At 37.0% G+C, this 14,906-nt stretch overlaps 1 protein-coding gene across 5 annotated transcripts in view; it reads right to left on the bottom strand.

The window, feature by feature from the left end:
• Window positions 1–14,906, bottom strand: part of LOC120457843 (G protein-coupled receptor kinase 1) — a 155,723-nt gene that overhangs the window by 4,381 nt on the left and 136,436 nt on the right. For all 5 annotated transcript variants that reach the window (XM_039645354.2, XM_039645358.1, XM_039645356.1 and 2 more), the window contains one exon: window positions 10,338–10,544. In XM_039645354.2, coding sequence (XP_039501288.1) covers window positions 10,338–10,544 — 207 coding nt within the window. The remainder of the gene's footprint in view (window positions 1–10,337; window positions 10,545–14,906) is intronic.

Here is a 14,906-nt window from a genome sequence, read left to right as displayed (position 1 = left end):
TTAATATACTGTGCTTTCCCATACTGGTTTTATAATGATGAGATTATTGTTCCTAAATTAAAGGCTGATTCGTTGTCGCTGTATATGGACTTGGTGGTAGGTAACTAACTAACTTCAAATTGGGGCCATTTATGTCTCGAATGCAATGCATGATAGCGAAATTCGAAAGTTTGCCTACGTCAATATGGACCATTTCGCCCACGTGCGACTGGATAAGTATGATTTCCAACTCGTGCTTTTACAGAAATTACTCAAATTTTTGTTTGTGTTGTCTGTACCTTTTCACATCATCGGGGTAATGCCAATGGACCTTTTATAAACATATGTAACCATATATATAAAAATGCCTTAAGGCTCTTGGAAACAATGTTTTTGATATAAACAACAAAAAACTTTAAAAACATTTTAATTTTGAATAACAGTTGGCAAAAAACGTATGATATTATAAGTAGAATTATTATAAGGTCTCCGAAGCTTTTAAACTGGACTTTTTATTAGGCCTCTGTTCTTAAGCCTCTTGGTTTCGCGCGAGTTACCGCCTCAGCATTCACCCTCGGCGGTCCCCCGCCCAAACCCCCTCGTCAACCAGAAGTCTAGAGGGCACCCAGAAATGCTTTGTGTCGCCTCATTTGAAGGGCTGCGTTTTAATATTAACTAACACTTAAAACGCTGAGTCTTTGTATCGATTAGCACTTGGGATGCTGAGTCACCAGCCACCCAAAACCTCTTTACAAATGTAAAAAACCCACTTTTAAAGAACTAAGAAAGAAACACAAAGATCATTCGAAATTTTAAACTCAACTGCAACGGACGTATAATTTTCCTCCAAACTACACACCCTCAAACCTACGGGAAGATACCGCGCGAAAATAATAAACTTTCGGTTGGGTGGTTTTGTTCGTAAATTAAAGTGAAAAAAAAAACCAAATCATATTGATTATGCAGCGTCTAATTATTGTATTCAGCGTAATTATACCCGTTATTCGTAGAGTAAAAGGGTATACTAATTCGTTGAAAATTGTGTAACAGGCAGAAGGAAGCGTTTCCGACCATACAAAGTATATATATTCTTGATCAGGATCAATAGACGAATCGATCTGGCCATGTCCGTCTGTCCGTATGAACGTCGAGATCTCAGGAACAAGAAAGTTCTTAACTAGAAAGTTGAGATAAAGCAGCGGAAGTCATAACGCCCACAAACCGCACAAAACTTCCACTCCCACACTTTTGAAAAATAATTCGATATTTTTTAATTTTTTTGTTAGTCTTGTAAAGTTCTATTGATTTGCCAAAAAACTTTTTTTCACGCTCACTCTAACGCTTACAAACCGCCAAACACTGTCAGTGCTGAAGACTCTCGCACTTCCACTAGCTGAGTAACGGGTATCAGATAGTTGGGAAACTCGCTTTGACTTCAAATTCAATGCTTCGAATTTATATTTGTTTGAGCGAAAACCATCGGAGACTTTACAAATTTTTTTGTTGTCGATCGCAACAATCCCCCAGCAGAGACAGTTTGAAGCAATTCTAACAATCCGTGGTGAAGGGTGCCCAACTTGTGATTGCTAGAGATTCAAATATGTCTGCAACAACCAATGTTTCCCCTGATCAAACATCATCTGATGTGTTGTCCTATATACAAGACAAAACAAAAGCCGATAACAGAAAAGTACAAAAAATTTAACATTTCTTCCGCTAGGGACATTTCATCTTTCAAGAGATCTGTGCCAAACGAGCTATTTTTAACCATATATTCTGGTGAAATTTGGCCGGATAGTATGACGATGAAAGGGTTTGAAACTAAGATTAACAAGAACGCTATAGTCGAATTTCCCGTCTATAAGATACCTGTTACTCAGCTAGTGGAAGTGCGAATCAGAATATTTTTACATTTTTCTGGCATATTGATAGAAATAGGAAACAAAATTTAAATGATTCAAAAATTAGAAATGTTTCAAAAGTGTGGGTGTGGCAGTTTTGGGCGCCTTGTGGCTGTTAGAGTTTTTTACTTCATGAGATCTTAACATCATACGGACGGACATGGGCAGATCGACTCCGCTATTGATCCTGTTCAAGAATACAAATACTTTATATGTAATACTACGTTTATATAGGATAAGGAAAATACCGATTTGCCTAATTAGACTAATTAGTCTAAATAGCCTAATTTGTACAATGTATCTAAGTCGGTTAGTTTTCCTAGCCTTAGAGCGAACGGTCGTGTTTTTTTTTGCGCTCTGAATTTATTTAACATAATTATTGCAACTTCGTTCGCTTCGCGAGGGAATCTCTTTCGATTTGTGCACTACCTTTAACTAATTAACTAAATCTTTAACTATTCTGTCCTTGTGCTTCCGTGCGCTCTCCCACACAAAATCTAAAGTTATAAGCGTGCAGAAAGCTCTCTTTCGGCACATCAACAGCTCGCTTGCATGTTATGATTTTGTAATTTGTTTGTTTTTTTTTTTCTACAGTGCACAGTGGTTGCACTTGTAGGGGACCGCGGCCATAAATAGTTCCCGTTGAGATATCGTTATGAAATTTTTCCCAAAAATCTAAAAAAAATATTTGAACATGTAGTAAAAAACATAGCCAAATCGGACGACGTTATCTTATAGCTGCCATAGTATTGCTAATATGCCGATGGTGTGCAAAAACACTTCCAGTAGAGTTGCAGGTCCCATAAATATAAACAAATTAAAAATCATATATAAGAAAAAATATATTTCTTAATAATAAAAGTAAAATTGAAACGTTGGACACTGATGAAACTGATGGAACCGCAATTCAACTGAGAACGAATCTGAGTGAGTAGATTTTTATTGAGATATGGGAAAACACCGTGGCGGTCTAAAGACCAAGTTAAACAAACGTATAGCTCACGTAAGGTGTCTAATATACGGTTAACAAACGCCACCGGTTTGGTCGAAAGCTCTAAAGCTACATGCAGAGCTAGACCACTTCCTGCAATACCAGCAAGAATTGAAAACCCAAAAACTCGAGAAAACTCACTCAGAAAATACAAAAAATATAACAGTCATTAATGAAGTTCCAAAACCGACAGCATGTCCAGCACCAGCACCGGCACTAACAAAGCCTAAGAAGACCTGCCCACAGGACTGCGAAGGAGTCTGGAGTCCTCACTGCCTGGGGACTTGTGAGCAGCCGTCAACATCATCAGCAGCCCAGATATAGACAGCAGCGAGGAAGTGTCAGCGTGCCACCCCCGGCGACGCCCAGCTGACACCAGCAGATTAACAACATCAGCAGCAGTAAAAAACTAAAATATATTAATTATATAAAAAAAAATTGGTAAGACACATTGTAAAATGGAGCATATACTATTATGCCCTGTTAACCCAATATGGCCCGTGAAGCCATAGCCATCATCAGGCAGGCAATGATGTAAAACATAATCAATTTTGCTAACACGCTAAAATTTGGGAAGGAAATAATTACATATATATATGTCCATAGAGACAAATAGAATAAGCAAAACTGAAATAATATATAAAAATAAAGAAAATTTTTTACAAAACTTTGAAAATAGTATACCCAAAATGGGTTTGATAAACACTAAAACTGTTGACTCCACAGCAAATGTTATAAATAAAGTGGAAGTCCAAAATGCAGACTTGTTCTGGATAACCATATTACTAATTGTAGTTGCTCTAATTATGGTATCCAATGCATTAATAAAAATATACAAACTACATAACAAGTGTCTCAGAAAACAATACAGTAGCGCTGCAAACGGCTTAGATAATATTTAAGGAAAGTTCACTCATACGTCGCACTCAATTATGAATGAAATATAGAAGTTTAAAAAAAAAAAACGTAAAATTGCTTTTATCTAAATTAGAACCGAGAAATATATATCAATAGCCAACCATGAGTGTAGCTCAAACACAGCGCACTATAGATAAAGTCTATGAACATGACCCAGATTTTAGTAATAAAGCATTGAATATTATAAGTAATATTCAAATGTCTATAAATGATTTCGAAAATTTATATATGAGTACATACGAATTAGCATACACCTCCCCGTTATACCCTTGTAATAGTTACACAGAAAAGGCCATTGTACTTACGACATTGCCAGGTGTAAAAGTAAAATCAGAATTATTAGATTTTGGCAAACTAAGTAAATCGTTTTCTTTGTATCGAAGTAGCCAGTGCCACAGCATGGACTGGGAACAGCTTATTGATCAGATAAATGATCAAAAGAAAATTTCAAAAAATCTTATAAATGCTTCACGCAAAATAGATCAATACAAGCTGTAACAATAAACAGGAATGCCCAAACATTGGTAAATAGTTATAATAAAGTATGAGAACTGATAGAAGAGAATAGAAAGAATTTAGACAGTAAACAGTGTGCTAAAGTTTCGGAACTACTGGTGGCATTAAGGGAAAAATAAATATTAATAAAAAATAAATTAAGCCTCCAGATAGAAATTCCGACTATAGTAAACACTACATTAACTATAAATGAATAAAGCACTGACACTGACGAAGAATATATAACTGTAGTCGAGAAAGACATTAAAGAGGAAGATCTTCACGATCTAACTATACCAGCAACATTAGTGCTGAAGGAAGTAAATAATACCAATAACGCAGCTGACTTAGAAAATACCTTAACCATGGCTGAACAAGCAGCAGCCATTAGGTCTTACATTAAGGATGTCGCTTGCGCAGTGCCAGAATTTGATGGACAAAAGATCCATTTACAACGATTTATTAAGGCAATCAAATCGGTAGACTTAGCTAAGGGATCATTTGAAGACATTGCAGTTGAGGTCATTAAGTCAAAAATAGTTGGCACAATTTTGAACTAAGTTGACAATGAAACGACAATTCCAGCAATTATAAACAAATTGCAGAAAGTAGTTGTCGGTGAAACATCCGGTAATGTCAAAGCAAAGCTATTAACAGTTCAGCAAAGAGGTAAAACTGCAACGCAATTTACCGCTAAAGTTGATAGACTGAGAAAGCTATTAGAAGCTTCCTTTATCGATGAGGGTATACCTCTAGAACATGCCACTAGTCTAAGTACTAGAGAGGCAATTGACACCATGATAAATCGCGCTGAGCACGAAAGTGTCAAAAATGTACTAGAAGCAGGGACTTGCACCACTATGGATGCAGCGATAAGCGCATATGTACATAAGAACGAATGCAAGAGTTACCGGTGACATCAATAAAGTTATGTACTTTAGAGGTAACAGATCTAACAGAGGATACGGCAATGCCAATAGAGGTCCTAACCGAGGTAGAGGCTTCAATAACAATGGTTATAGAGGCAACTATAATAACGGTTACCAAAATAACGGTTACCAGAATAACGGTTATCAAAACCGCAATAATGGAAATAATAACCGCTATAATGGCAAAAATAGAGGGCGCAATAATGGAAACAGAGGCCGTAACAACAACAACCAGAATAACAATAACGGCAATAATGCCAATGTACGAGTAACCCAAGATTATGGAAACTCGCAACAGCCTTTAGGTACCCAGTAGGAGAAGATCGTAGAGTATACGCCATCAATTATTTACCACATTCATTCATGTCGAAACAGGTGTAAAACTAGTTTTCCTTCTTGATACAGGTGCAGATATCTCTATTCTCAAAGAGAATTCTTACAAATTTTCTAATGTTCAAATAACTAACAAAATAAATATTCATGGCATAAGCCAATAGATAGTTCAGTCTCAAGGACAGACTTTTATTGAGATAGAGACAGGTAAATACATTATTCCACACGATTTTCATTTAGTAGATAAAAATTTTCCCATACCGTGTGATGGAATAATAGGAATAGATTTCATCAAAAAATATAATTGCCAAATTGATTTCAAACCAGCAGAAGATTGGTTTATACTTAGACCCAACAATTTGAAATTTCCCATTTATGTTCCCATAACATACAGCTCTGGTAATAATATAACTCTATTACCAGCAATATCCCAAGTTGTATCTCAATTAAAGAAAAATTTCCCCAAATTGTTTAAATTACAATTAGAAACCTTATGCAGCAAATATACAGATATATTTGCATTAGAATCAGAACCAATAACGGTAAATAATTTTTATAAACAACAGTTGAGATTAAAAGATGATGGGCCCGTATACACAAAAAATTATAGAAGTTTCATAGTCAAGTAGAAGAAATACAAGCCCAGGTACAGAAATTAATAAAATATAAAATAGTTGAACCATCAATTTCAGAGTACAATAGCCCTTTGCTATTAGTACCTAAAAAGTCTAGCCCAGGTTCAGATAAAAAGAAATGGAGATTAGTAATAGACTATCGCCAAATTAATAAGAAACTTTTAGCTGACAAATTTCCACCACCGAGAATAGATGATATTTTGGACCAACTTGGTCGAGCAAAATATTTTTCTTGCCTTGATTTAATGTCAGGTTTTCATCAAATCGAGCTGGATGAAAGCTCAAGAGATATAACATTTTTCTTAACCAACAATGGCTCATATCGTTTCACGCGATTGCCATTTGGTTTAAAAATAGCGCCTAATTCATTCCAAAGAATGATGACTATAGCATTCTCCGGAATAGAACCGTCTCAGGCATTCCTTTATATGGATGACTTAATAGTCACCTCACTGAAGTTTTTGATAAATGCAGGGAATACAACCTAAAGTTACATCCCGAAAAATGTTCATTTTTTATTCATGAAGTCACATTTTTATGACATAAATGCACAGACAAAGGAATTTTGCCGGATGACAAAAATTATTATGTCATTCAGTACTACCCAGTTCCACAGATGCCTAGGGGTTGCAAACGAGATAAAATCGTTTATGCGCCAAACTAAAGGTTGCTTTAAAGGACTGATCAGCAGTTATAGCGAAGCTAGAGATAGTTTTCGTCAAGCTGATGATCTCCTTTCTGCGCTAGATTTGCAGTTTAATAGCCTTAAGCTATTAGAAGAATAGCCAAAGCGCAAGAATGCGATGGTGGTAGGCTGCCTAAGGGGAACACCCCGCAGCCACTGGCAAGTGATGATCAGGACTTTACAGCTTATCCACTGTCAATCGCAGGAAATCCTCAAATGTTGATAAGATCGGCAGCTAAAAAAGATTCGGAGCCATCCCATTAATCAGTTGTGGAGGGAGACCAATTTGGGATTGCTAGAGATTCCGATTTGTCCGCACTGGTTTCTCGTCCAGTGTTTCCACCTGCCCCGATTAGTTTACCATCTTAAAGGAATATTGTATTCGGACTACCGGCATAAGTTGGCAGTTTTGGGCATGGCAGCATGGGTCAACAGTTTTCCAACGTATGTATGTACATAATATACAGGCATGATCGTCCCTCCAAACGTAAAGGTGGAATCCTAATTGTGGTTAGGTCATAGGTTCATATGTAAAGCTGTCATTTTCCAATATCGCAAGTTGTCGCAAGTTAATTATATTCGAAACTTTTTGGTCGATTAATCGATCTATGTCTTGTAACAAGTCCTGAAAGTGTGTTTCTGCCCAGAGTAGCACCTCTTACTCAACATAAAAATCCATATCATCCTACTTTTAAAGTGACAATCGACACAGGTACAATAAAAAACAAGAGAGAACGCTATAGTCCAGTTCCCCGACTATCTGATACCCGTTACTCAGCTAGTGGAAGGGCGAAGGAGAGTCTTAAACACTGACAATTTTTGTCGGTTTGTAGGCTTTAGAGTGGGCGTGGCAGAAAGTTTTTTGGCAAATCGATAAAAATTTACAAGACTCTCTGGAGTCTGTATGCTTAGTCTCAACTTTCTAGCTTTTGTAGTTCCTGAGATCTCAGCGTTCATACGGACGGACAGACAGACGGACATGGTCATATCGACTCGACTATTGATACTGATCAAGAATATATATACTTTATATGGTCGGAAACGCTTCCTTCTGCCTGTTACATACTTTTTAATGAATCTAGTATACCCTTTTACTTTACGAGTAACGGGTATATGAGGCTAAATGAGCTGAGGCTAAATTTGCATGAATTGGTCCGATCTTTACTAGTGGAACAAATTAGTGGATGCCATAAATATTTGAGGTGACACACCTACGAAATGTAAAGTCCAGACATTACTCCGTTAGAAGTAGTTACTAACGTAATAGCCGATCTATTTTCAAAGCCGAAAGCAATTACAAAGGAATCTCTAAATGGTCGGGTATCCCTAGGCTTTTTGAAAATGGTATCAGTCCTTATTTGCAGCACATTTGCAGGTTAACTTTATCACCATGTCAGCATAGTTTTATAAAACGCAGACCTAACCTTTTGGAGCAAACTTCCCTGGTAATACAGGACTTCAAAAATAATCTTTAAACATACATAGTAATAAACTTGATTAGGTTTCCCTGTTGATCCTGTAAATTGAATTTTAAGTTATCTGAATGGCAGGACGCAACATTTTGTTTTATATCCAGTGTCCCACAAGGAAACCCCCTAGGTCCGCTCCTTTTTACCTTATTCATTAACGACATTCCTTTATAATAAAGCATTCGAGTGAACTTATGTAAGCTGACAATGTAAAACAAGAGAGAACGCTATTGTCGAGTTCCCCGACTATCTGATACCCGTTACTTAGCTAGTGGAAGTGCAAAGGAGAGTTTTCAACACTGACAGTTTTTGGCGGTTTGTGGGCGTTAGAGTGGGCGTGGAAAAAAGTTTTTTGGCAAATCGATAGAAATTTTTAAGACTAATACAAAAATGAAAAAATATCAAAACATTTTGCAAAAGTGTGGGCGTGGCAGCTTTGGGCGGTTTGTGGGCGTTAGAGTGGGCGTGGCAAAAAGTTTTTTTGCAAATCGATAGAAACTTACAAGACAAATAAAAAAATGAAAAAATATTAAATCATTTTTCAAAAGTGTGGACGTGGCAGTTTTGGGCGGTTTGTGGGCGTTAGAGTGGGCGTGGCAACCTGAATCGACAAACTTGCGCTGCTTCTATGTCTCTGGAGTCTGTATGTTTAATCTCAACTTTCTAGCTTTTGTAGTTCCTGAGATCTCGACATTCTTACGGACGGACAGACGGACATGACCAGATCGACTCGGCTATTGATCCTGATCAAGAATATATATACTTTATATGGTCGGAAAGGCTTCCTTCTGCCTGTTACATACTTTTCAACGAATCTAGTATACCCTTTTACTCTACGAGTAACGGGTATAATTATGCTGCAGTATAAGGCTTTTTTTTGTCAGTTGCACTTACAATCCTATCTAGATAGCATTCAAACATGGTAGCGAGATAACTTATTCAACTTAAATGGCTCCTTATGACCTTTTGTCGTGTGAACTCAATACACGCGACTTACACTCTAAATGGGTGCTCTCTGGACAGAATAACACGGGTTGATGATCTTGGTGTTTTTCTGGACCCTAAACAAAAATTTTCAGACCATATTTCGTCTATTGTCAATAAAGCCAAGGGTGGGCTTGGTTTTGTAAAAATGTCCTTACATGACTTAAACCGTATTAATTTCGCTTAGCCGTCAGGGTTTTGCGTATGGATAACCTGTTTGGAGTCCACAATACGAAGTTCACTCAGACTAAATTGAATCGTTTCAAAAACATTTTTAATGGTAAGGCGACGCCTTTGGGATGCAAAACGTATATTAACTCCTTATTTCAGTCTACTGGAATGGTAACCTTTCCTATACCACTGTAGAACGATGCTTGGAGCAGTCTTCATTATACCCGTTAAAAGGGTATACAAAATACGTTGAAAAGTATGTAACATTCGTTTCCAACCATATAAAGTAAATATATTCTTGATCAGGATCAAAAGCCAAGTCGATCTGGCCATGTCCGTCTGTCCGTCCGCCTGTCTGTCTGTCTGTCCGGCTAGAAAGTTGATTATGCAGATTAAGGATGCAGATTTAGAGACATTTAGAGACATAGACGCAACGCAAGTTTGTTGACCCATGTTGCGGGGGGGCATCAAAAGCCTAGTCGATCTGACCATGTCAGTCTGTCCGTATGAACGTTGAGCTCTCAGGAACTATAAAAACTAGAAGGTTGAGATTAAGCATACAGATTCTAGAGATATAGTCCAAAAGTTTCCACGCCCACTCAAACGAACACAAACCGCCCAAAAGTGCCACGCCCGAACTTTTGAAAAATGTTTTGATATTTTTTCAAATTTTTATAAGGCTTGTAAATTTTCCATCGATTTGCAAACAAAATTTTGCCACGCCTACTCTGTCACGCCTACAATTTTAACTTTTTTTCTCCTTTCATTACATTTTTTTCCATATTCTATCAATCTTTTCAAATGATGTGGAAATTTCTCTTTCGCAATTTATGGAATTCACACATACCTATTTGGATATAACTTGGCATATTTTGTTTGCCATAAAGATGCAAAAGAGCCCCCAAGCTTTTTTATGTATCCATGTAATATACAATCCGATTCCTTTTCATCTGCATCGAAGTGCTGCTTTTGCTTTAATTTTCTCTTTTGTTCTAGTTTATCGGTCTCAGTGTTGACCGTATCAAATACTGTTTCAGAAACTTCCTGTTGCCACCTACGAAAGATAAAGAAGAGAACAAGAAATAAAATTAACATTTTGTATTATTATTATTGTAAAACGGGTAACAATATATGGATAAAACGGATTAAATTATGTATTCATATGCGAAAATGAAGAACTTAATATAAGTTTATAAAATGAGATGCAAGTTAGGAACTTTTTAAAAATCACTATATTTATACGTAAATCCGAAACTGTACCTCAGGTATTCTTAAAATGGCAAACTATCATGGGATACAATAAGTTAAAGACTAGGTTATAGTTTTAGTTTACCTGGTCTGTCGAAATAGCTTTATGTGAAAAAAAACTGCAGGATAATAATATAGTTGGGCTATTTTTTTTACGATGACTGACGATTCAAGTGTAACGATTTCAAATATTCATACCCGTTACTCGTAGAGTAAAAGGGTATCCTAGATTCGTTGAAAAGTATGTAACAGGCAGATTCTTGATCAGGATCAATAGCCGAGTCGATCTGGTCATGTCCGCTTGACCGTCCGTCTGTACGTATGAACATCGAGATCTCGGGAACTATAAAAGCTAGAAAGGTGAGTTTCAGCATCCAGACTTCATAGACATAGCGAGAGATCACCACGTTGGTTGACCCATGTTGCCCCGCCCACTCTAACGCCCACAAACCGCCCAAAACTGCCACGCCCTCACTTTTGAAAAACGTTCAGCTGGGCTGAAATTCGGTAATATTGGAATCTCAAATCTGGAATCACCTATTCCGGTAACACAAGCGGATTACTTTGTCTTTGTAAGTTTAAGTTGATTTGCGAATAGGGACGTTACCAAGTGTAGCTGGGAGCCCGAGTCGAGTACAGTACACTGTACTCAGAGTACTTGCATAAATCAGTAATATAATTACATACGCATTGGCAATGCTAGCATAAACAATAATGTTCAAGTGAAAATGTTCTATGATCGCCGACTTATGAAGCACACTGCATAAGTGCATGGTTAGCAATTCCACGCTAACCGAAAGCCGCTATGTACATAATGTGCGCACATAGCATTCTCTCCCAACTCTCTTAACATATGTAATACATAGTGCAGCCGCTTCTCTGCCCACCAGGCAGCTAAGGCGCACTTCATAGCCTAAGTGGAATATGTTATTAGCTTAAAGAATCAGGGAAGTTTAAGAACTGAAACAAAGAACTTGCAAGTAAGCTATGCTCCATAAAAACTACAAATAAATTGTGAAACTACTTCTGGCGGATCCTACCTTCGACATGGCGACCGTGACAGGACCTAAGGACTAAGGAGGACACGCCACAATCAACACAAAAATGTTTCAAATAAATTATGGATTGGCAAAACTTTATAGCCATCTTAAATGAAATAAAAGAAAAATTTAACAGGTCATAAAAATGTTTGTCTCAGAACAGTACAATTCAAAAACAAACTGCCAATAAGCATACAACCATTCTGGTAGAATCCTTTAATCAGGGAAGATCCCATATACAGAACCAAAGAGGGAAACTAGACAAAAAACAGTGGACAACACTGTCAAAATTTTTTATTAGACTAAGAAATAACCTAATAAATAAAAAAAAGAAAGGTACGATTTAAACATATCGATACCAACAATTCTAAATTCCCCTTTGACACTAAGTCAGGAAGCAACAGATTCGCTCAATGATTCTGACTCTGAACTAGAAGTCAAAGAAGAAGACTTGAACGATCTGACAATAGCCGCAATATTGCAACTGCCGGAAGATTCAGAGAATATAGAAGATCGGGACATAAAATTAGACAAAAAGACGGAAAATTCAGACGATATCAGGGCCTAAATAAGGGAAGTGTCGAGCGCAGTACCAGAGTTTGATGGACAAAAGATCCATCTTCAGAGGTTTATTATGGCCATGAAATTAGTAGACCTTGCAAAAGGATAATTTGAGGACATTGCAGTCCAATCTATAAAATCAAAATAAATTGGCACTACTCTGAATCTGGTACTGAGCGAATCTACAATTGAAGCAATAATTAAAAAATTGTCGACTTCAATTGTTGGGGAAACATCTAAAAACATCAAGGCAAAATTATTCACAGTACAACAAAAAGGAAAACATCTACACAGTTTTCAACAGAAATTGATAACTTACGTAAGCTCTTAGAAGCCTCTTATATTAATGAAGGTGCACCAAGTGAGCATGCCAATAGATTGAGTACTAGGGATGCCATTGATGTTACTGTGCTAGAAGCAGGTACATGCACAACTATGGATGCTGCCATAGGTGCGTACTAGAGGGCTGCATAACACCATTCAAACCGGCAAATGAGACATTCGTGTTGAAACGAACGAAGTGAATTCGGCGCGTTTGCAAATGAACGAAGTGAAGTCGGCAACGCGCGCCTACTTCAATTCATTCATTCATTCTTAAACGAATGAAGTGAAGACCGAGTAAAGTGAATGGGTGATTTGAATGTCTTGTCTGCGTATGTGTGTGTGTGTGTGTGTGAGTTTCAATAAAAGATGCTAAATTCGTGTTTTAATATTATTGTTTATTATTACATAACTGATAATACATTATATTCTTATCTTATAAATATATATATATTTTTTCTTTAATTTTCAATGTTATTGTGTAAAAACATAATTTTATTAATATTTTCCGAGTTAAGCAAAATGGCAGATAAACGATGCGTCGCCTGACGTTAGCTATATAAACGATTTTATTATTTTGGTTTTACTATTCTTTTTTAAATATTTATATTTGACAACACAATTTATATATTCATATTAGACAAATGCTACAATATTATTAAATAAGACGCACACGCACATAATAATACAGTATTCAGAGTACTCTGAATTTCTATTGAAAATTCATTGGCTTCATTTAGTTTTCGCGCGAGTTACCGGTTCCAACCGGTATACCGACCCACCAGCTAAGCCACCCAGGCTTACCCTGGAATCGGGACAAACAAACACATAAACTTTGAAACCCGAACAACGGCCGTTCAATGACCGGCCGTTGCCTAAATATGAAAAATGTCTACGCTGCACTTGGGCAGGATGCCCCCACTCCGCAGCGTACCAGGAATCCACAGCTACGAGTCAGCAACAGGCCCCCACTCCAACTCAAGACAATCCGACACAGCAGTTTATTTACATTTGTATTTATGCTTAAGACTATGTAACCCTTTGTATGTACTTAAACGGCGGAGGTCTCATTGTGGCCAAAGCTAAAATATAAAGTCAGTCTGATTTTGACATCCAAGTTCTTCACAAGTATTCTTTCAAACAAACTGAATTACCCTACAAGTTTAAAACTACAGCCGATCTATTTCCTCGACAACTACCCCCGGAACTATAACTCGCGCATTCATTGACTTCATTTCGCTCGGGTGCCCAAAACTCCGAACGCATACGAAGTGAACGCAAAGAGATCGCGACAACTGAATGGTATGTATTCTGAATACATACTAAAACGAATGAGTACTCTAAATGCAAACAAAGAGAATGGTGTTATGCAGCCCTCTAGTGCGTACATAAGAACTAGCACCAGGGTAACCGGAAATGTGAATCATGTAATGTATTCAAAGAGAGGTTACTCTAACAGAAGCCAAGGTTATAGAGGTAATGCTCGCGGCAGAGGCAATGGCCATTACAATACAATAACCATAATTATAATTACGGCAATAACGGCAACCAAAATAATGGTAACAATTATAGAGGCCGTGGCAACTCAAATAAAGGAAGCCGAAACAATCAAAATCGAAATAATTACAATAACAATGTTAATGCTAGTGTGAGAGTAACCAAAATAATTCGGGAAACTCGAAACAAACCTCAGATACACATCAATAAATAAAGCTCATGTACATTTAATCAATCTAAGTATAAATATATTCATTGCATTTGACCATGTGGCAACAGGAAAAAGATTTATTTTCTTAGTTGACACTGGTGCAGATATTTCCATACTAAAAGAAGAAGCCGACTACTTCAACAATATAACTTCCAATTGCATACGCATTTAGACAATTTACTAAGGGCGAGCGTAATAAAAGTAATACTGAGCAGGAATTAGCAGCAATACATTGGGCAATAACCTACTTCAGACCCTATATTAATGGTGAACATTTTACAGTCAAAACTGATCATAGACCACTCACCTTTTTATTTTCAATGACAAATCCGGGCTCAAAATTGACTCGTATGCGACTTTAATTAGAGGAATATAATTTTACAGTAGAGTATCTGAGAGGTAAAGACAACTATGTTACTGAAGCGTTATCAAGAATAGCAATCCAAGAATTAAAAAATATAACCGGAAATATTATTAAAGTCACTACGAGATTACAAAGTAGACAAAAATCCTGCGCAGGAGGAACAAACAAATCTGA

The sequence above is a fragment of the Drosophila santomea genome, unplaced genomic scaffold (genome assembly GCF_016746245.2).
Source record: "Drosophila santomea strain STO CAGO 1482 unplaced genomic scaffold, Prin_Dsan_1.1 Segkk83_quiver_pilon_scaf, whole genome shotgun sequence".
Lineage (NCBI taxonomy): Eukaryota > Metazoa > Arthropoda > Insecta > Diptera > Drosophilidae > Drosophila > Drosophila santomea.
Note: the sequence above shows the minus strand (reverse complement) of the source record. Positions and strands in the feature narration are given on the sequence as shown.